We start from the raw sequence: 20722 nt of genomic DNA, 5'->3' as shown, positions 1-20722 counted from the left end.
TCCCTGAGTAGTGTTGATAAAAACAACATGCCCTCCCTTCCTCTTTATCAGAGCAGATTTGCAGTAAAGTGTCTCAACACACCCAGCAGGTTGCCAGGCAGCTCCGTCATCATCAGCTGTCTTCAGATACTCCTACTCCAGTTTTCAGTCATTCTTCTTGCTCAGAAGTTCTCCTTGTTGAAGTAAAATTTGGTCTTGCGAGGATCCACGTCTGAGTATTTGGCGCATTTCTTTGCCAAGACTTTGGCCAGAGCTGCAGGGCCGCATAAGAACGTTCCCACCACAGACCTGAAGGGATCGGCAGGGGATTAGTTAGATTTCAGAGGCCTAAAATCAGAATGTTTTTAAACTTTTCAACAGAGGGGATTTTTCTTACGTGGGGTTCTCTTTGCGGACTTGTTCAAACTCTTTGTCCCAGTTGGGTCTGCCATAGTTAGTTTTCTGTTTGAGTCCGGTGACTACATCTGTTTCCTTATCAAAGTTAACATTCTCGTGAAAAACCTGTAACGAAGTATGGGGGAAAGAAATAGGGAGATAACATGTCTGAGTTTAAGATGAAATTACATCACACTGATAATCTGGACTTCGACTCATGAGGGCTGATTCACACACGTACATGGCTTTGATCCCACCCAGTCAGGTAGAGTTTGTAAGTGAGGAAATCCCCCATGCCTCTCTCCTCCATTTCCTTCTCTTGCATCTGCAGGAGGTCAGCAAACCACTCAAAGGCGTGTGTTTCCCGGCAAAGCCAATAAAAGTATATCTGTAACCAGGAAGTAGAAACAAGCGTGTTACACAATGTTCCTTTAACAAAAGAGCTGGCCTCGCTGCTGATGACTCGTCCACTAACATGAATGCATTTGTGAAAGCACACAGTACTCTTTATTTAAAAAGACAATAGGAGGGCCTGTCTCACGTCAATCAAGTTTAGCAGCATGTAAGTGTGGTGAAATGGATATACAGGTTTAGATGACATAAGAAGACGCAGTGTTTGGATTCTTACCTTTCTGGTACGCAGATTCGGGTTGGAGTCTTTGAATTTGTACCAGATGGATTTGAGGATGGAGGCGAAGGGAGTGACTCCAATGCCGGCACCGACCAGCATGGCGACCTCATAGTCGAACACGTCCTCGCTGGCTGTGCCAAAGGGGCCGTCCACACCCATTCTGACGAAAACAATAAATATACTGTTATTGTAAATAAAACACATATGAAAAAATGCCTTTAAAATCTTTGCAAACACTGATAGAAAAGTTGTGCCCTGTGTTTATGTGTATCCTTAAAACAGCAGATGAAAAGAAAAACTTTTTCACAAGGTCCATTTAGATGTTCCAGGAAAAAAGGACATTTAAACATCTGCATTTCAATTACAACTGATGAGTGATGTGAATAAAGCTTCAGAACAGCTATTTAATTGGACCCTGTGGTGAGATTTTTTTATCTCAGCTAGTTGACAATCAATCAAAATGTATTCATAAAGCACAATTCACTGAGTGGAAGTAATTCAAAGTGCTTCACATAACGATCAAGAGTAAAAAAAAAAATCATGATCAACAATTAAAACAAGCTAAAAAAAAAACCTTTTTGTCAAATTGTGAAATTAAGAACAATAAAACAACAATTAAAAGCTAATGAAGCTGATTATTATATTTTAAAGAACACTACTGATGTCTATCCCGCAGTTTAGCAGTTTAGGAGCATAGATGGAAAAAGCTGCCTCTGATATTTTTATAAGCACAAGGGCTTGTACAGGAATATATGGATTTAAAAGTTTGGTTAAATAGGCAGCACCTAAGCCATTTAAAGCTTCGTAATCCAATAAAAGGGGCCTCAAAATCAATTTCTAAAAGCTACAGGGAGCCAAAGTAATCTGACTCAGTTGCAGCCTGTTAATTGATGTAGTAAAAGGGCATTGCAGCAATCAAGTCTACTTGTTATTTAGCCACACATGCCCAACACTTGTAACAATGCTTTCATTAAACAAAATGACATTTTTGCAGGAGGTGTTCACATCTATCCCCGTACAGTTATTCTAGTCAATTTGTGGCTCATTATACTTTATAAACTACTGAATCAAAGTAAAAACTAAATATGTGCACAGCCGCAGTAAGTCGCTTAATTAAGAAAGATTCCAGTGAAATCAAAGTTTATACTTTATTTAATTAGCCACATATTTCATGCTTTCATGTGTATTTCTAAAAGTGGACCACTATGGGTGATATATGGAAGGTAAAACAGTGTTTGACCATGAAGTTGGAAGTGGAAGGTGGAAGAGTTGGCATCATGCAGCCAAGCAGCAGATCTATATAAAACCTCATACTTATCACTCTATTGTAAAATGAATGAGATAAAGTATTAAATTACTAAAATTAAAAGAAAAAACAGTTAAATGGGTAAAACAGTCCACATTATGTAAGATGGTATGATAGAAAAAGAACAGACACAGCATGCAGGTAGACTTGTTTTAGAAGAACTCACTTTGGTCCCTGTGCCCCCTCTGGCAGCTGCTGCATAATGTCAATGAGCTTGTCTGTCCAGTCCCCAGCTGAGCGAATGTGAACGCTGAAGAAGTCCTCCTCGGGGGCGGAGGTCATGGTGAACGGGTGCCACTCCAGCTGTGAGATGGCTGGGCAGTTGAGGAAGACGTACTGACCCACCTCCATTTTGAAGCCATCCTTCACCAACTGCAGCTCAAGCACCTTAGACGGCCGCATCACAATCTGAAAGTTAAAAAGCGATAAAATCACACGGAAATCAGATGGAGTCGTTGCACAATAACCTGCAAAACAAATCAAGAGCCAAAAATAAACTTGCCTTCCTGTATTTGACTGTCTGCATGTAACGAATGAAGCGTACCACACGCTCACAGATGTACAGAACCATTGGACCGATCACATACATCCAGGTCTGAATGGACAAGAAAAAAAAAACAAAGATGTGATTAAATGATAAGTCACAGTGCAACAGCTATAATGTGTGCTTGTAGTGCTAGTAAATAAATAGTTTTAACATATTTGCAACAGTGATAAAAACTGTTAAAAAAAAAAGGTTGGACAGCAGGGACTTGCATGTTCTAACCTGTGGAAACCCTCCAGCAAACTGAGGGATGGGACACTCAGGAATCTTCCCCCACTCATCACTGCGGTCTTTACAGAAGGTGAAGTTGTGCGGCGGATCAGTTGTCGTTTGACTCCTCACAATGCGCCTGCAGATGGGACGTATACAAGTGAAACATGCTTACAATAATTCATAATGAACTCCATTCAAATAAAGAATAGAGCTGAGATTTTTCTCTTACCCGGCTCCATGGAAGACAAGACCGGCGAAGAAGATGATGAAGAGATGGTGCGTGTACCAAAAGACTTCAAAGTAGCTGCGCCTGATGACCTCCATGGAGGAGGTGATGATGAGGATGAGGGCCAGAGTGATGATGACCCCTGTGAGGCCAGCGATGGTGGTGAAGACTAAGTAGGTTGGCGTCTGCTGCGCATCCTGAGACACAAGAAAGAGAGAGTGATCATGTGGCCAGACGAGCAGGAGAGATTAAATTGTCTAATGATTTGAGATTACTGACTCTTTTCTGTGTTTTTATCCTCTCATTCACACACATACACAAACAAATACATTTATCTGATTGACTAATTAGTGATTTGCCTATTAGTATCTGCCTATCTTTCTAAAATGTGAGATTTTACAGCCTTTTTTTCTGCTTGACGAAACAAGAAAATCCTTAAATGAAAGAACTGGCGTGCTCAACTCAAAGTCTTAAGAGAGAAATGGGTGCCCAAAACCCCCACACAAATAAAAATCACAAAGAAATAACAAATTAAGTCGTCTGCACTCACAGATAAGTGTGAATTACTTCTTTAATGATGCACAGCAGCAAGAAAAAGGAGAAAGGAGTTTCTTTCCTCTGTGTTACTGAGACGTGTAAGTGTGAGCACTATTAAAACAGCTGCCAGGACTGCTGGTGAATTAATTGTTTTAATTAGTACTAGCTTTCTGATGATATGAGCAAATTGTTTTTTTTTGGGATTTGTATTATTTCACTGTGATAGTTTCATCAAAGTTGGCTGAACTCACAACATCTGTTGTTCGGATGGGGTTCAGGTAGGTGGTGTTTTCTGTATCCTCCAGGTTGGACAGTGCAGTGCTGAGTTTGTCATAAACACCCCGTCTGCTGTTGTTGTACCACTCCACGTTCAACAAATGGGCGATCATGTGAACAGCTGTCCGAGCATAGAGAGGAGAGACGGGTTAGTGCTGCTGTCACATGAACTCTGATTTCTGTTTGGGAAAAAATGTTGGTGAAATAATACAAAAAAAGCTGGTACTTTTAGTTTGTTCAGTGATATAGTTTGACTGGGAGGTGGGATGCCCTCTTATCTTTAAAAATAAATAATGGGAAATCTCCATCAAATACACCCTGTGTCAATATTTATTTTAGGTATCATTTGACCTCTATGAGCCTTTTTTAAAAAATGTTTTCCTTTGTGTGTATTTAGTCTGTTTAGTTAACTAGGATCCCCACATTAGGCAACAGCTACTCTTCCTGGGTTCCACATTGAATAGAAAGTACATACCAATCAAGATAAATTAACAAAAAAATAACAATGGACATTTTTTTAAATCATGAAAGAAGAAAACCCATAAAATGTTTTGTTATCATTTTTCCACTTTTCACGTTCACCGCACCCTCAGGATGGACTGAACACTGTTCTTTCTACTAATGTGAGTCACTTCTGAGTACATTCCCTGATTAATGATGATAAGATACCCATCTGACAAGTGTGTACAATGCAGAACCTCTGCATCACAACTGTGCACAAAGAGCATATTGTATGTAGTCTGAACAGAAAGTACACACAGTTTAAGACAAATGTCTCTTTCAAAGTGAATACATTTGTTTAGTTTATGTTTTGTCTGTCTCTCTCTCCCTTTCTATTCTTTTTCTTTCAAGAAAACCTGGAATGAAGATTCAATAACGCATTTCTCCAAATGTACAACAAGTTGCTTACTGTACAAATGAACTCTAATCCAAACACAAATGTTGAGAAAACTGTTTTTTTTTCACTATAACAATGTTTCTCAGCAAAAAATATTGTCAAATCATCTCTGTAAGAGAGGTTAACCTGAAACATCTTGTAAATGAAACAAACTGAAGTCAAAGCTGAAACAACAAGCTCACCTGTCATCAGGCCGATCATGTAAGCCACCAGCTTGTGGAAAGTTAAATTGTTGTCCAGCTGTTTCCTCATTGTTCTGCCACAACACTGAACAGGTAAAGAAAGGAAGGAAGTAAAAACAAAAAATAATTTCAATAGAACATCTTCCCTGAGCAGACTTTGAAACTTACTGAACAAGTGTGAATTAATTAGTGTGTAAAACAGGCATGGTCTTGGGTTGGGTTTGACTTTGCAGCTGGAAGAGTTTCACCTCAAGCAAAGTCTTTATTGGCAATAACTGGCATAAAATCTTTAGGTAATAAAAACTAATAATTAATCACAGGGTATAAAGCAGTGAGGTCTGTATGCTTTTAAGCTCATAACCTATATATCTCAACACATTTGTTTAGTTTGTTTTGTCTGACAGACCTATCTCATTGCTCACTCACTCAATCAATCAATCAATCTTTATTTGTATAGCACCAAATCACAACAAAGTCATCTCAAGGCACTTTACACAGACAGCAGGTTCTAAACCGAACTCTTCAGGTTTTAAATATAAAGAGCCCCAACATTCCCACATGAGCAGCACTTGGTGACAGTGGCAAGAAAAAACTCCCTTTTAACAGGAAGAAACCTCAGGCACAACCAGACTCACATATATGTATTGAGGCCTCTGTGGCATCTGACTGTGAATGTATTTCTTCTCTTGCACCTTAATAATTTTTCCTGGATGTGTAAACACTCAATCCATTCTTGAATTATTATTACTCTGTAGTTATTTAATGATTAATAGTTATTTTTATACAACCTTAAATGTGCAAAAAAAAAGTGCAAAGGGTTTGACAAAACAGGAGAACATTAACTTCAACTATTAGGTTATAATAAATAAAACAATTTGATAACAATAAAAAATAACCTTAAGATAATAAGAAAAAAGAAAATGTATGTTTAAAAGACTATAAATACAAAATAGTGAAAAGAAAAATAGGTTTAATTGAAGAATGTGTTTCACAGACACACAGTATTTGTATGACAGTATGAAAATATTCTGCTAAACAGATCAGGGCAGTGTACGGAGTGTATTAAGTGCTCCTCGCCCTGTTAATAACATCTTACCATGAAGGAGCCTCGGATCAGAGACAGCAGGTTCCTGCAGACCGGGAGGAGGATCAGCATACAGTTGAAGTTAAGGACCGCTGCAGGAGCCCTGGCCCAGGCCAAAGCGGACTGGAATAACAATAATAATCATAACAATAATGAAAGTATAATAAAAATTAATTAATGAACCAAGTATCATAGCTGACATCAATTCTCTGAAGAGGTTTTTGGACCTCTCTCTTTGACTCACCCCTAAAATATGACGCGTGTAGAAAAACCGATCCTGCAACTCGTAGATATAATAAAACCAGACGAAAAGGAAAATGTTGATGCTCATCCAGACCACCTGTAAACACAGCGGGGTCATGTTACAATCACACAACACGAAAGCACATTCTAGAGAAAAAACATAAAAACAAATCCTAATCAGTTTGTATGTGCAGAAGTTTGGACAAAAGGCAATTTTGCGCACCAAGTTGTGCGTAAAGTATAACATTATAGTTCAACAGTGTCAATTCTAAAAATCCTCACATATATGAAGGTCGTTAGTCCATTGTTGATAATCCAGTTACCCATGTTGAGCTCTTCAGGTCGCAACAGCCTCACTGCATCTTCAACCTGCTTGCACCTTTTACCTTATACCCTGCTGTCTAGACTCCTCCCTCCTCCTCTGCAGGTGTGCAAGTGACGACACACAAGGAAACAAAACGCACGGCGAGTGATATTGCTCTGTCCAGTCATTCTAAGCGACACATTTCCGTGTCCAAGCTGAATAACCGCATACCACCTTTCAGGTTGGAAAGAGGTAGGGAATGAGGAAGTTATCTGTTACACTATACAGGAAATTATGCTCGACTGCCAGGTGGTGCATTCAATTTTATAGGAGAGAAGAAAAAATCACGGGTGGCCATACACTTTCTTAAAAGAATTTATTTTTTATAAAAAACAAAGAAAGACTGAATGTGTTGACATCACATTGTTTTATTTATTTCAAGTAATACAGTAGTCAAGGCACTGAACCAACAAGACAACACATAAAAAATAGGAAAAACTGTGAAAGCACTTCAATTAAGCAGGAAACTCATTCAGTACCAGTCTTGTTAATGCAACATCAAACGCAGGTTAAATTCTGTATTAGTTTAATGTTACAGAGAACACACACCTGATATTTGCTAAAGGCTTTAAACGTCTGTTTTAGACAGAATCTTTTCACATATATTCATGTTTTATTCATGTAAAGCTAAAACCTGTTTTGTTTTTGTTTTTTTAAAATGAGGCAACTAGACTGGACAGTGAACAACACAAGGCATTCATCACAGCAGGTGTATGCAGCTGTATGAGAAAGATAAATATCTTCTGACTTTGTCCTCCCCTTCCTGCTGTGTTCGAGTGTATTTAGTGCAGATGCAAATGTTAGGAAGGTGTGGAAACCCTGAGAGGAAACCCTAACCCTAACCCTGGGGGTGTCCCGTTCAGTCTTTCAGTTGGAACACAGTTGGCACATTTCCCACACACCTGGCTCAGTCCTGTACCTGACCCGCTGCTGCTCTCTCAAGGCGGCCTTTGTGCATTGCTGCATATCTCAGCATGCTACATTCTTTGGTAAACAGGGGCCTCAAGGTACCCTAAGTGTACATAATCATCCTCAATAAAAGGCATCAGGAGTAAATCCCTCGCAAATCATGAATGATTTCAATTTTGTGCACTTAATAGAAACAAGGCAAAAGTTTGTTCTCCGACAAAAACACTAAATGATTCTGGTTTCTATGTTGAACCAGCCGAAACTTTGTTCAGGAGCCCTGCAGCACCAGCACCATCATGCCTTGTGCTATTCCCAGGACGCATTTCTACATTAGATGACTTCTGAATTTCCCCAAAAATCCCCTCTCAGGCAGCTTCCATAATGTCATCAACGATAGCTGTCTCCCGCTCTTCCTGGTGGCTGTTGAGGTCGGGGGGTTGCGAGTTTTGGGGGTCCAGCAGCTGTAATGGCTCCTCTGATGTCATCACCATGGTGGCAGCGGTGGAGTACGAAGGGGGCATCTCCCCTCGTCTCCCCCCTCTCTCCCTGCGCCTCCGTTTACAACAGCAGATGCAGCCCAGGCAGTCGTGGACGTTGTACTTGAAGAGGTGTCTGCAGGGGTGGCAGAACTGGTAGAAGAGCAGCATGAAGAGCACGGCCAAGCTGTAGCAGACCAGGAGCTGCACGCCCAGCAGCGGGGCGCACACATACTCATAGAAGTCTGACTGGAAGAAGTACCACAGGGTCATGAGGAGGAAGTTTTCAATAAAGCGGCCGCCATAGTACATGGCCAGGCGGTTCCAGTGCTGCTTCCGCTCAATGAGCTCTCGATGGGAGAGGTCGAGCTGCACCGCCGACCAGCAGAAGATGTTGATGCAGGCGTAGAGCAAAGTGAACATGCACAGCACCACGGTGGTGCCCAGTTTAGAGAAGTTCTTCTCAATGTTCTCAGTCAGCGAGCCTTTCTTGGACCAGAACTCCACCCAGGGGAGGAAGAAGAAGAAAAGCACGTTAACCACGCCGACAAGTATCACCCAATAGGTGAGCGCCGTGCTGAAGAGGACCAGAGCAGTGACCCGGGTGGCAATCTCCATTCCTCTCCACACAATCAAGCACAAGTAGGCACCCGGGCGCAACTGCACCTTGTAGTCGTCGTATCTGATCTGTATGGCCAGAACGCTGCACACGAGCGCCCCATATGTGATGGAGATCAGGGTGATGATCATCAGAGTTACTGCCAACACAGACACAAGTCAGTCATTAAACTTCACAAATAACAACATCAACATGTTACTGCAGCACAGGGTTCATGTTTATAATAATCCAACAGAGCTGTGGATTCAACCTGATTTATCTGATGGTTTTGGCCACCTGGGAGCAACAAAAACAAGCTGAAAATACAACACAATACACACTGACATTCTTTTAAAAATGTGAGAAAATGTGTAACATTAGCATTCATTCTTCATTTTTCACTCTCCTTTTATCTCTGTTTTTTTCACTCTACCACCTCCTGAGGGAAAGATCTGCTCTGCTCTTTAGCTGCTAAATGCTCCCTTGTGTTCACCTGCTAGTATCTAATTTGTCTCTGTGCTGTTTGGTGCTGAGCAGGTAGCACACAGGTTTTCAGTAAAACGCTGCAGTAAAGTTAGGGGCCAGAAAACAAAAACTAAAGGAGGTAAAGGACACTGAATTTCTCATCAGATAAACCTCTGTGGGTTTGTGTTCATGGGAAACTCCAGGGAAAAAATACTTTGTAAAAAAACATCTAAACATCTCATAGAAGCTCTGGTGTTTATTTTCCAGAAAAGCCTCACTATCCTGTCCTAACCAATGTACAATATCAGCTTAACATGAAAAGTAATTTTTTAATTCTTTATTCAGAGGACATCTTTTATTGTTTATTTTCACAAAACAAATATTGCCTCCTTCTACACCACCGTCTTGCTGCTTGTGAAGAGAAATGCAATCATGTTACTGGTTTATTAGAGGTTATTTATAAATCTTCCACCCATACCAAACTTAATTTACATACAATAAAAAACTGGCAGAGACATTTCCTTTTATTTGTGCAGTATTATTTCCAGGTGGTGCAAACTTCAAAGAATTTCATCACTTTTGGTTTCATCACCTCAACTAATCATAGTCCAATTCTAATATTCTCTTCAATTGCAATTTGTTAAGATACCCCTACAGCTTAAACCCGACCCCTCCATCATCCTTACATCTGACAGGGAGGAGGAAGTATTTCTCCTGGATGCTGGCATACAGCTGAAGCGTCAGCTGAGGGGTGGAGCCCAGAAACGCCTGGATGACTGCAGTGCGTTTGAAGGCATTCCTGTGAGTGGCCAGGATGCGCTCCGACTGGCCGATTTCCCACTCCATGGGCGTCTTCTGCCCCTTCTTCAGATTGATTTTCCTGGAGATGGTGACGTAAGGCTCCTCCTTTTTACCTGCTTTGTAGTAGACCACCAGGGCCTCAAAACACCTGAAGAAATAAAGAGAGGGAGTGAGAGTGGAGTAACATTTTCACACCAACAGAGGGCAGTGCAATGGTACGATTTAGTTGAAGTAAATTACAGTGGGACATCATGATGTCCTGTTTTTTTCTTCTCTTTATATCAACTAAGAATTATATTTCTGTGATTAATTATGTCAGGGCAATAGCTATATATATATAAAAAAGTTTTAATATAATATAGTTGATCAGGGTTAATATCTGCATTTTTAATTGCTAATTTTTTCTCAGTCCAGGACCAACAAATTAGATATTTAGGGTTGTTTTTTTTTTTCAAGGAAACACTATTAATCATCCTACAAATGCAGTTTCATGTCAGTGATCCATCATAAACATGTTTATTTGTGAATCACAGCTAAACAAACATTAACATAACGTTGTGACTCCACCAGAGGGCAGTCAGAAGAATAGAAACAGTCTCTTGAGGCCTGAATGGATAAACTGAAAATCTCAGGGTGTGGTTCCCTTCAGCGTTTTCAAGGTAAATGGTCTCTTTGTTTGGCCACAAGTGGAAACTAACTCCATTCAGAAAAAGGAAAACATGTTATTTTTACCTAAAGGGGTTTCTGTGCAAAAGATGGAAAGTGCTAATATTGAGGAAAGTATTTGAATGTCAAACAAATGTTGAGAAAATTGAATAATTTCTACATTACAAAAAGTAATTCAACTGGTTCCTGACTGACTTTTAAGAGCTTAAATTACACCAATGATAAAAATTTAAATTATTTCAGAACCAAATGTTCTAGCTAACTAACAAAACTGGAAGTGCAAGCCTTCACCTGCCAAAAACAAGACACCCGTGTTATAATCCCTGAACAAGGCTTCAGTAAAAATGACCCGAAACTCCCAGTGCTGCACATCTGTGTTCAAGACACACACCCAGTCCTCTGCTGGGTCTCACTATTGCACTAAATCTCACATCACTGTGCAGGAATGTTATCTTTTTGTTCCAAAATACCAGCATATCCAACTTTGGACATAAGGCTCAAGGATCCCTAGACGTGTTGACTTCTCCCTGGTTCAAATATGTGCTGTTGAGCTGCTCTGACCTCACAGACTACAGAGTCAGCAGTCCCGCATTTTCAACTACACTGTTGCTTCAGCTGCTACTTACTGTGCTGTAGTCTCTACTTACAGTACAAATACAGCAGTGTGTCAAGCTTCCACACTGGTCCTTGAACTATGTCTGACCCCAAACATTAGTGGTTGGCACGAAGGGAAATGTTGTCGTTATTTGTAAGCAAGCCCCTATCTCTGAATATAGTATATTCACTCCCAGACTGCTAGCCACCAGCAGATGAGGATCATTCAGCCTTCGTGAACAACCTCTACTGTAGAGAAGGAACAAAAACCTGATTTACTGACATCATTTTGCTGGAAATTTGGCAGCACAAAGGGCTGAGAATGCAGTATGAGCGTACTGAACTCGAGCCAGCGTGCACTTAGGATTCTGTAAAGTGACTCAGAGGCAGACTGAATTTCACATCGAGAGGAAAAAGACAGCATGACTGATGAATGCATTAACCATGAGAATCAATAAGCTGACTTTCCAAGGCAGCATCCTATAGATTTATAAGAGGAAATGTGTGGGCTGCTGCTCTGTATTCACATCCTGAATATGAGAATGAACTAGACCTGCTCTATATGAAAAGTGCCCTGAGATAACTTCTGTGTTGATTTATATATAAAATTCAATTATATAAATGAAATTGAATTGAAGTTGAACATGAGGTCTGTTTCCTCCTGAATACAGCAGCAAACATCACATGAACTAAGACAAACTGCCTTTAAAAGTGAACTCTTGTGTCACTGCCACACGACTGCAATACTGATCTACTCTCAGCACGGCGTTCAGGAAATTCTTTCAACAGCTCTTTAGCGAAATTATCCTGTGTAGGTCACCTGGGATTATGAGTCAGGGCACTGTGTGAGAATGTGTGGAGATAGTAAAACAGAAACAGACAAAAATAACAAGAAGCTGTGCGTGTTGAAACGGGTTCAGATTGACAGTTGTAATTCTAAAGTTTCTGTCCCTTCTCAAGAGGACAAGTCAAGACAAGGTCCACCCTGCAGCAGATAGCCTGACGCCCTCTTCATAGTTTCCATAATGGACGTGTGTCGCGTTAACTTTTTACAGACAACTAAGAATTAGAAAAAACATATCTATCTGAAGATGCAGTTATTTGTGTAAATTGTGACTGAAGCTTCCCCTTTTGAAAGCAGCAATGTGAAGTCACAGGATCAGCAATTACACCATCCCCAAGCCACACAGGAAAACTCCCATCGGGGGAAGAGGAGGATGAGCGAGCATTTGTTTACATTGAGGCAGCATAGAATAAAAAGCTTGAAATGTACTATGATAACAATCCGTATTTGCCTTTCTGGATGAATTAAAAGTAAACGTTACAAGTTTTACCGCTCAGGGCATTCACAAAGCTCACTTTAAAATATGCAGCCAGCACAGTAGCACACGCTCACTGTAATATTAAAAGCCCTTTCATGGTCACGGCTGTTTTGAATCACTGGCATGAGAAGAAGCATTCTTCAGTGGTAGCAAGAAGAGTGCAGGATCATAAACATATGTCAGAGTTGAAAGATGTAGCCGCTTTGGCTTTAGTCACTTGCAGTGTTCAGCAACACGTTAGATATGTTTTGTTTTGTTTGCTGTGTCCAGGCCCCCTTAGTGAACTCATTTAAATGTGTCAAAGTCAAGACAAGCAAACATAAGAGTAAGAGCTATTTATTAAATTTCTTGTGACTTAGAAATGTGCCACAAGTCTCTTAGGTCAGTTAAGACCTCATCCTAGATTGCTATAATACACATGACATGTTTTGTACAAAATATCAGTGTTCATGTTGAAAATATGTTGGCTGAATCAGTATTGATTTGGGAGATTTCAAAGAATCTTACACTGCTTTTTCGTTCTGGCACTGATTTAATTTGAAATCTCTTTCCATTTGTGTTCCCTGTCTGCACTTGTAAATGCGCAAAATGTATCATCAATGATTTATTGTCATCTACCCGCAGCAGAGTTTCTTTTCTGTTCCAGTTTTCTTTTGTTTTTGTTTTCATTTCAGCTTATTTCCACAAGAGTAATTCCTCGCTTGATCGTTTTAGTGTCACTCCAACACTTCAGGTTAAGTAGGAATAAGTCACTTAATAAATGCATCTTATTCTTCACTTTTAGGAAGTGATTTTTTATTCCTAAATTGTCTTTTTAGAGAATTATAAAGTGTGATTCTTTGTTGAATACAAGCCCTGATCAAAAAAAAAAAATCTTATCAAAAAAATCTGTCATACAGCTGCCACTCTGCAGTTTTTTTTTTAAAGCCAAGTAAACTAAAGGCCACAGTAACTCTTTCAACTTGAATACTACATCTCACTTTACTACATCTCACTTTATCAACAATGTGTTAGTGAATGATTATAGGCCTGTGCATAACCTTGGTTTACTGCTTAACACGGTTTACATGTGTTGCCTTGTCCATTTGTGAAGCATTGTTGACCCTGATGGCATTTATCACAACATGTGCAGCATGAATTTTGTGAGCCTTGAATGCTGAAAAGAGAGTTTTATCTGTTTTGATACACACAGGCTCCTATCAAATCTGCTTGCTCAGCATTGAAGATAAGCTCATATCCTTTCTTTTAGATGGCCTATATCTTTCTGCCTGTATCTTTCTTTAGTCCTTAAAGATACATCTTTATTCCTATACCTGACAGCAGTTTTTAAATGGATTAGACAGTTTCATTTTATGGAGCACAAGTCATTTATATGCTTTTTAATGGCACTCTACTGCAAGGCTTTCTTCCTACAGTGAGTAACCTGTACAGAGCTGACGACATGAATTTCTTGCCCTATATAAAAAGAACACACCCTTTATTGTACTGTAAATTCTGCGCAGCATCTCCAGACTCCCTCTTGACAAATCAAAGTTCAGATAGAGAGAGAGAGAAAAAAAGAGAGATAGAGAGGGTAAGAGTGAAAGACAGAGTTTCATGTGTAGAATTTCAAGAGAACTCAAGCCGAGGTCTCCGCCTACATCCTTAAACATGAGTCATGGTTCACCAAACAGGTCTCTCAGCCGAGATCAACTGAAGTACAGGTTAGCAGGATTTGAACAGAGCACCTCCCCCAACTAAAATATATTTTTTAAATTGCTCATAGCAAGGACAGTTTCAGTATCTACTTTTTTTCCCCTTTTACTAAATATGTGCTGACCTGCCTCATCTGCATTTCCACAGCTTTGCTCCCTCATAATAAATCATGTTGTGTTATTTCCAGAAGCCTTTCCGGCAACATCCACAATGCAATTTTCTGAGCGGGCCAGGCCTGATCAGCTGTCTGCCCGCTCTGCAGCACAGAAGCCTTTGGGTGCCATTACCCTCCGATGAGGTCATACAAGTGAGTGGCGTACAAGCTATAAATGTGAAGTATGTGATACTAGGGTGGGTGCCAGCTCAGCGGAGTCATTTGACAGACTGGTTCCTGAGTCTAGACTGCAGGGGTTCAACTTCGATCTAGAGGATGTGACCACATTATTTGGGAGACTTCGGATTAAAAGAAGCTGAGGGATATTTATGGAAAAGCTCTTTGTTTTTTGTTTTTTATTGAAGCCTGACTCAACACTTAAGTAGGTAATGTGGGTGGATTTTATGTCCCGTCATAGCTGTTTATGTTTTCCAACCAGAGTCTGATGATGTCAATGATGGCCACATGATAACAGCTGACAGACTGATCTATGTTTTGAAATATCAACTCCAGTTTGTTATGATAAACTATTGCAGCATCATCTTAGATATTAAATACTTATATCGAATACTTATGCTCAACAGCAATATCCAGTAGTATCTCATTAACTGCACTGCTCTGTACATTCTGTATTTATAGGGACTGATGTTAAAATGCCAACTTTTTCTTAGTAAAGTTTGAAGATTTTAAATTAAATGAATGCTTTTTTGTTTGTGTGCATGTTTTAACAACTTACTACAATCACCTGTATCACTGGCTGAGTTAAAAGTAGGATAAACACAGTCAGGTGACCAAATAAACACTGAAACAGGTTTTACTGACTAATTTGAACAGCTGAAGCTTCAAGGTAAGTGATGGGTTTTGTTTCCCAACACTTACCTTGTAAGTGCATTATAAATGGATCTCTTTAAAAAGGAGCATCGAGAAAGACATCAGCTCTGCGTGAAAAAACACAGGCATCTCATTCATTCAGCACGTTGATGCAATGGGGTCACTACTGCAGAGGGCTCGACAAAACACGCCAGTGGTCGTCCAGCAAACAAGTTGAACCCTGCTTATCTTTTGTCACAACTCAATCCGATGTCATCCAGCAAAGCACTGTGTTGGCCAATCTCTCATGCAAATGCACTTTCCTGGTGGATTACTTAGTAATGTAAATATTGTTTGCTGTTGTAAAACACTGTCTGCGAGTATTACAAACCACTATGTACTGTTTTGATGTCAGATAAGCCTTCAAATGCAGTAATATATAGCTGCAACTCAACGTTCTGGTTAGTATTTCATTGACTGCATTGTAAACCACCTACAATACTAGCAGTACTGATGTGAAGCGTAGCATGTAGTATTTAGTAGGCTATGCAAACAAAAGCAAACTCTGCAGAAAGCCAATAATACCTGGATGTCACACTGACTGATTTAGTCTATCACACTGACTGTGGCCCACAAAGCACAGTGGTGGAATGATCACAAGGTAAATGCTAGAGGAACAAACTCTTGTGAGTGTTAGGTTAGGGTTAAGGTTACATACGCCACAGGGCATGTATGTGTTTTGTAGACTGTTCGGGTGCAGGACCGCCCTCGCAGTTGAGTTTCATCTTTCTTTCTTTTTTAACATTTAGAAAATTGATTTTTGACATTTGTGAATCATGAAAACCCACATTTATAACTTTTCTTTCTTTAGAGCATAAGTGGATGTTACACAGTAGTGGTGTTTGCCATTAGAGCAGTGCTATTGTTTACTTTCACTTTTCAAATTCAGAAACCAGCTCAACCTGGTCTAGCATACTGCAAATTAAATCATTGTAACAGTTTCATAATGCATAATACTATGAAAAGCGTACTGTGTTTGCTGGTAGTACTAGAAGTCTTGAACAACACGCCCCCTCTGTTTTAACCCAGGGCTGTTTTTGGGCTGAGCACCACTATGGTATGAAAAAGAGGAATACATTACAGCAAGAAAAACATATCAGTGTTCATCCAGGCACCTGACTGTTGTTTTGGACAGACTTGAAAAAGTGTTAACTTATCCTTTAGGTTTTTAACTATTAATTGCAATGCATTGCCCCTGACCCAGTACCCACCCACCTACCTAATAAGTGGGCCGAGCAGCAACAGGTGCAGGAAGAGCACCAGAGGCCTGTCCCGACCCAGGTCCCTGTGGATAAAGGTGAGGGTCAGCTGAATGAGCACGGCGGGCAGCAGCATGAATGTGATGGTGCAGCCCATCCAGATGGTGTCGTCGGTCTTGTGGTATCTGCTGCACAACACGGCGGCCGAGATGAACTCCGCCAGGTAGAGCACGGTGGCCAACACGACGCTGAGGGGCGCACGGACCCGGCTGTGATTCACCACCATCATGACTCCGTTTTCGGTCACGAAGCTGTGCTCCTGCGGCTCCGCGTCCGAGATCTCCCTATCCTGCTCCTCCATAGCCACCTCACACATGATTAAATATCCTACAAAGTCTGATCTAAGTGCTAAAACTGTGTTTACGTGGCTGGATGATGGCGCACGGAACTGTGTACTCCAAAAACATCACTTTGAGTAAACACGTCTCTTGGTGCGCTATCAATCCAAAGTTTCCATCCAGTTGATCATCTCTGGTTTCACATTGTGTTAACTATTCTGCTTTCATTCACTTGTCACCGGTTTTCTTTTGTCTGATGCGTCTTTTAATCTGGAGGACTCCACCTCACTATGCGCAGTGATCTCAGCGCTGCAGCTGCTCGTCAGTGTGCAGGATCGGGAAACTTCAGCCCATAATCACATACTCACTTCATGCTCATCAAGGGCGGATGTCGACCAGCTTTAAATGTATTGTCCCTTCAAGAAACACATCGACATTTCCTCCAGCTATGGTCCGACCCCGGGCTGTTGGAGGATTGGTGTTTCCGTGTCGACATACTTGTGCGGCCGCTGGCAGCCAGTGTTTTCAGTCTTTTCATGCGCTGTCAATGCAACAGCTGCGTAAAGTCATGATCAAGCAGACGTGGCGGAAGCGGAAATGATGGGCGGCGGCGTCCAAAGTAAAAGCCCAAAACACGAAAGAATAATATATGCGCCTCATTTGACTCAGATGCAGACATCAGATATGAACTACATCTCAGGACCAGCACAGATCAGGGGGGTATTACAGGAAGGAGGTTGAACAAACTCTGAGTCTAACCCTGAACTGAGTTGACTTACTCTGAGAGGAAGCCCCTCACCATGGCAACAGCTAAGGAAAAAAGATCGAGTTACGTCACCCCACTAGAACTAGGGGTCCTCCTGCCGGCCTGTGGTGAAATATGCTCATATATGGTTTGTGAAATATATATACTTCACAAAAAAGTAACACCACTGCAGCCGCTAAGGAGAGAGCAGCATGGGAGAAAATTGCTACCGGTGACAATGCTTAAGTTTGAATGCACTTCTCCATTGACTTATTGTAGCACACCTCACTTAAAATAGTAGCAAACAGGTTAAAAAGTGTTGTAACGTACAGTAAGGGAGTCTGGGGACAGTTGCAACACTTTTTACATTACTCTCAGTTACTCAGAGACTATTTGGACTAGGCCCACCAAACCTTTACATATTAAACTCACACGTGTCTGCTAATTACCCATAACATTTAAAGATGGTTGCATATAACAATAGAACAATAGAAAAATTCAGATGTTGCAACTGACCCCAAACATGGGGACATTTGCAACACGGATCAGGGACGGTTGCAACATATTTAAAACACATTCAATTTAACTATTATTTATTCAGTAATATTTATCATAGGCCTACCTTGTGTCAATGTGCAGATGTTACTGAAGCTATTAAAACTTCAGTGTGAGAAAAGAAGAATGGAATAATTAGCTTGGTCCTCTGAGAATACTTTTTTTGCTGGTCCAGTACCCTGCAAGCGGTATCTTATTTGATGTCCTGCTTGTAAGTCTCTTTTTTGTGGAACCTGAATAATGTGGTGCAGCATATGTCGAAGGCCTTGGCTACTGTCCTGACTGATTTGCCCTCATCTCTTACAATATCTGAGGCTCATTCCAAAATATTGAGGGGAACCCCTCTGTTAGTGACTCTCTTCCTCACTCTTGGCATATTGAAAACAAACAGAATACAATTTCTACTTTTAGATGATTTATTTACTATAGGACAACAAATAAATGGACTTTTCTCCTGTTTTCACAGGAAAATGTATGTGGCTAGTTTGTCCCATAGCACAACAAATAGAACAATAATTTCTCATTTTTGCTCAATTAGATATTTGGGGAATTATTTTGTTTATCAATAGCATTAGTCTCTCATTGTCTTATAATATAATTGCCAGTTCTGTTCATCATGAGCATAGGCACAATAAAATACATGAATTGTGCCTATTTTGAACTTACAATCTTCAATTTAGCATGAGGACAGTTGCAACAGTTCCCATGCTAAGTTGACTAATGGTATCAATCATGACAAAATATCATGTGCTAGCCAGCCACGCTGACATTGACACATGCTAACCATGTCACTGTGAGTTTTGTTCATAATTGAAGTAGGCTGTTAAACAAAGTAAATATTTATTCATTGGCTATTTCAACATGTAGTAATTTAAACCCCCAACAGAATGCTGTTTCTAACACATATATCTTCTCGTCTAATATCCTGATTAGTAGATTAACATTTCACACAATTGTAACACTTATTTAACACAATTGTATTTATTTTATACATAATGGAGTCATTGATTTTAAGACTAAATTCAATTGTGACAATGTGTATATCAACATTCAATAAAATGCTAAAAAAAAAAGATTAACGTTTGAGCTCTAGAGAAAGAAGGCAGAGGCCTGCAAAACGGGTGGAGGGCCACTGACTGACTCAGAGTTTCACTTACCTCTCTTTCTGGAACAGATAACACAGTTTCCCCTCATCTCAGGGTTAACTTTGTATTTACTGCTGCATGAGTTTGTACTGAATGAATGAAAAGGGGAAAATACAGAGTAAATCCACAGTAAATCATCTGTTGAGTGCTTGTTGGTTACCCAGGCGAAAAAAAAGTATACTTTAACATACTAAATTTAAGCACACTTAGTGTACTTCATAAGCACAAAATTATTGTACTCAAAGTGTGTTATTTTCGAGTACTAAAAACGTACTTAGTATACTAATGATATATCATTAGTGCTACTTAAGACATACTAAAATACAACTTAGTGTACTTGACTGTGCTATTTTGAGACACCATTAAGATCGACTTAAATATACTTAAAGTACAATTTTCTCTACTAATACTGTACTTATTTATAATGTTCTTTAATTCGATTTAAAGTATACTTTAATCCACTTTTCAAATTACTATTAATACATTTAGAATATACTGGAAATGTATTTCTAATTTAATAATAATGTGTTGCCATTGCATTTTAAATATATTTACAAAAATTAAAAAGTTGTACTTAAGTATATTATAGTTCATCTTAATGGTGTCTCAAAATAGTACAGATAAGTACACTAAGTTGTACTTTAGTATGTTTAAAGTAGCACTAATGATATATCATTAGTATACTAAGTACATTTTTAGCACATCGAAAATAATATACTGTGAGTACACTAATTATATGTGCAGAAAGTATACTAGATGTACTTCATTAAAGTACACTTCAACAGTACACAGAAAGTATATTTTTTTTATAATTATTTTGAATTTCAAATTAATTTTAAGTAAACATAAAAAATAATTAGAACATACTTGAAGTAGAAAAAAAGTTGGAAAAAAGTTTATTTTTAACACGCACGGCATTACAGGGAAAATGTGCATAAAGTACATTAAAGTACAACTTAAAGATGTACAGTTTAGTGTTGGTACATCTAAACACCATTTTCAAACAGTTTCTCTTCATCGTAACATTTTTATTCAAATTTGGATTCAACAAGTTCACTTAAAACAATAATAAAAGGAAAAAATAAAAAGAAACAATGACTGTGCTAGCACTACCCTGCTAGGTGTGCACAGCAGAGAAGCTAGTAATAATGACAGGGATGAACATTAAAACTGACTTTTGAAACTTTTACATGTGAAACATTGACACAGTTTGTTTAAACTCAAAATGTATGTCCACCAAAAAATAAACAAAAAAAAAAGATTACAATCAGTTACTGATGTTACTGCTTACTGTTTCTTTTTGGTCACAAA

General features: G+C 39.5%; 2 protein-coding genes across 2 annotated transcripts; both read right to left on the bottom strand.

Moving 5' to 3' along the window:
* Positions 1-161: 161 nt before the first annotated feature.
* On the bottom strand, positions 162-6842 carry nox1 (NADPH oxidase 1). The gene is made up of 13 exons (XM_053324513.1): positions 6798-6842; positions 6517-6612; positions 6285-6395; positions 5189-5273; positions 4084-4229; positions 3299-3480; positions 3079-3205; positions 2815-2907; positions 2479-2720; positions 1004-1166; positions 617-763; positions 377-501; positions 162-288 (listed from the first exon to the last, which is right to left on the bottom strand). Exons 1-13 carry the CDS (start codon positions 6840-6842, stop codon positions 162-164), a joined length of 1689 nt encoding a protein of 562 aa, XP_053180488.1.
* Positions 6843-7243: 401 nt separating this feature from the next.
* Positions 7244-17521, bottom strand: xkrx (XK related X-linked). The gene is made up of 3 exons (XM_053324516.1): positions 16649-17521; positions 10014-10276; positions 7244-9022 (listed from the first exon to the last, which is right to left on the bottom strand). The coding sequence occupies exons 1-3, from the start codon at positions 17002-17004 to the stop codon at positions 8154-8156; spliced, it is 1488 nt and encodes a 495-aa protein (XP_053180491.1). The 5' UTR covers positions 17005-17521; the 3' UTR covers positions 7244-8153.
* Between the last annotated feature and the right edge of the window lie 3201 nt (positions 17522-20722).

Source organism: Scomber japonicus, chromosome 8 (genome assembly GCF_027409825.1).
Source record: "Scomber japonicus isolate fScoJap1 chromosome 8, fScoJap1.pri, whole genome shotgun sequence".
Lineage (NCBI taxonomy): Eukaryota > Metazoa > Chordata > Actinopteri > Scombriformes > Scombridae > Scomber > Scomber japonicus.
This window is presented reverse-complemented; position numbering and strand designations above follow the sequence as displayed.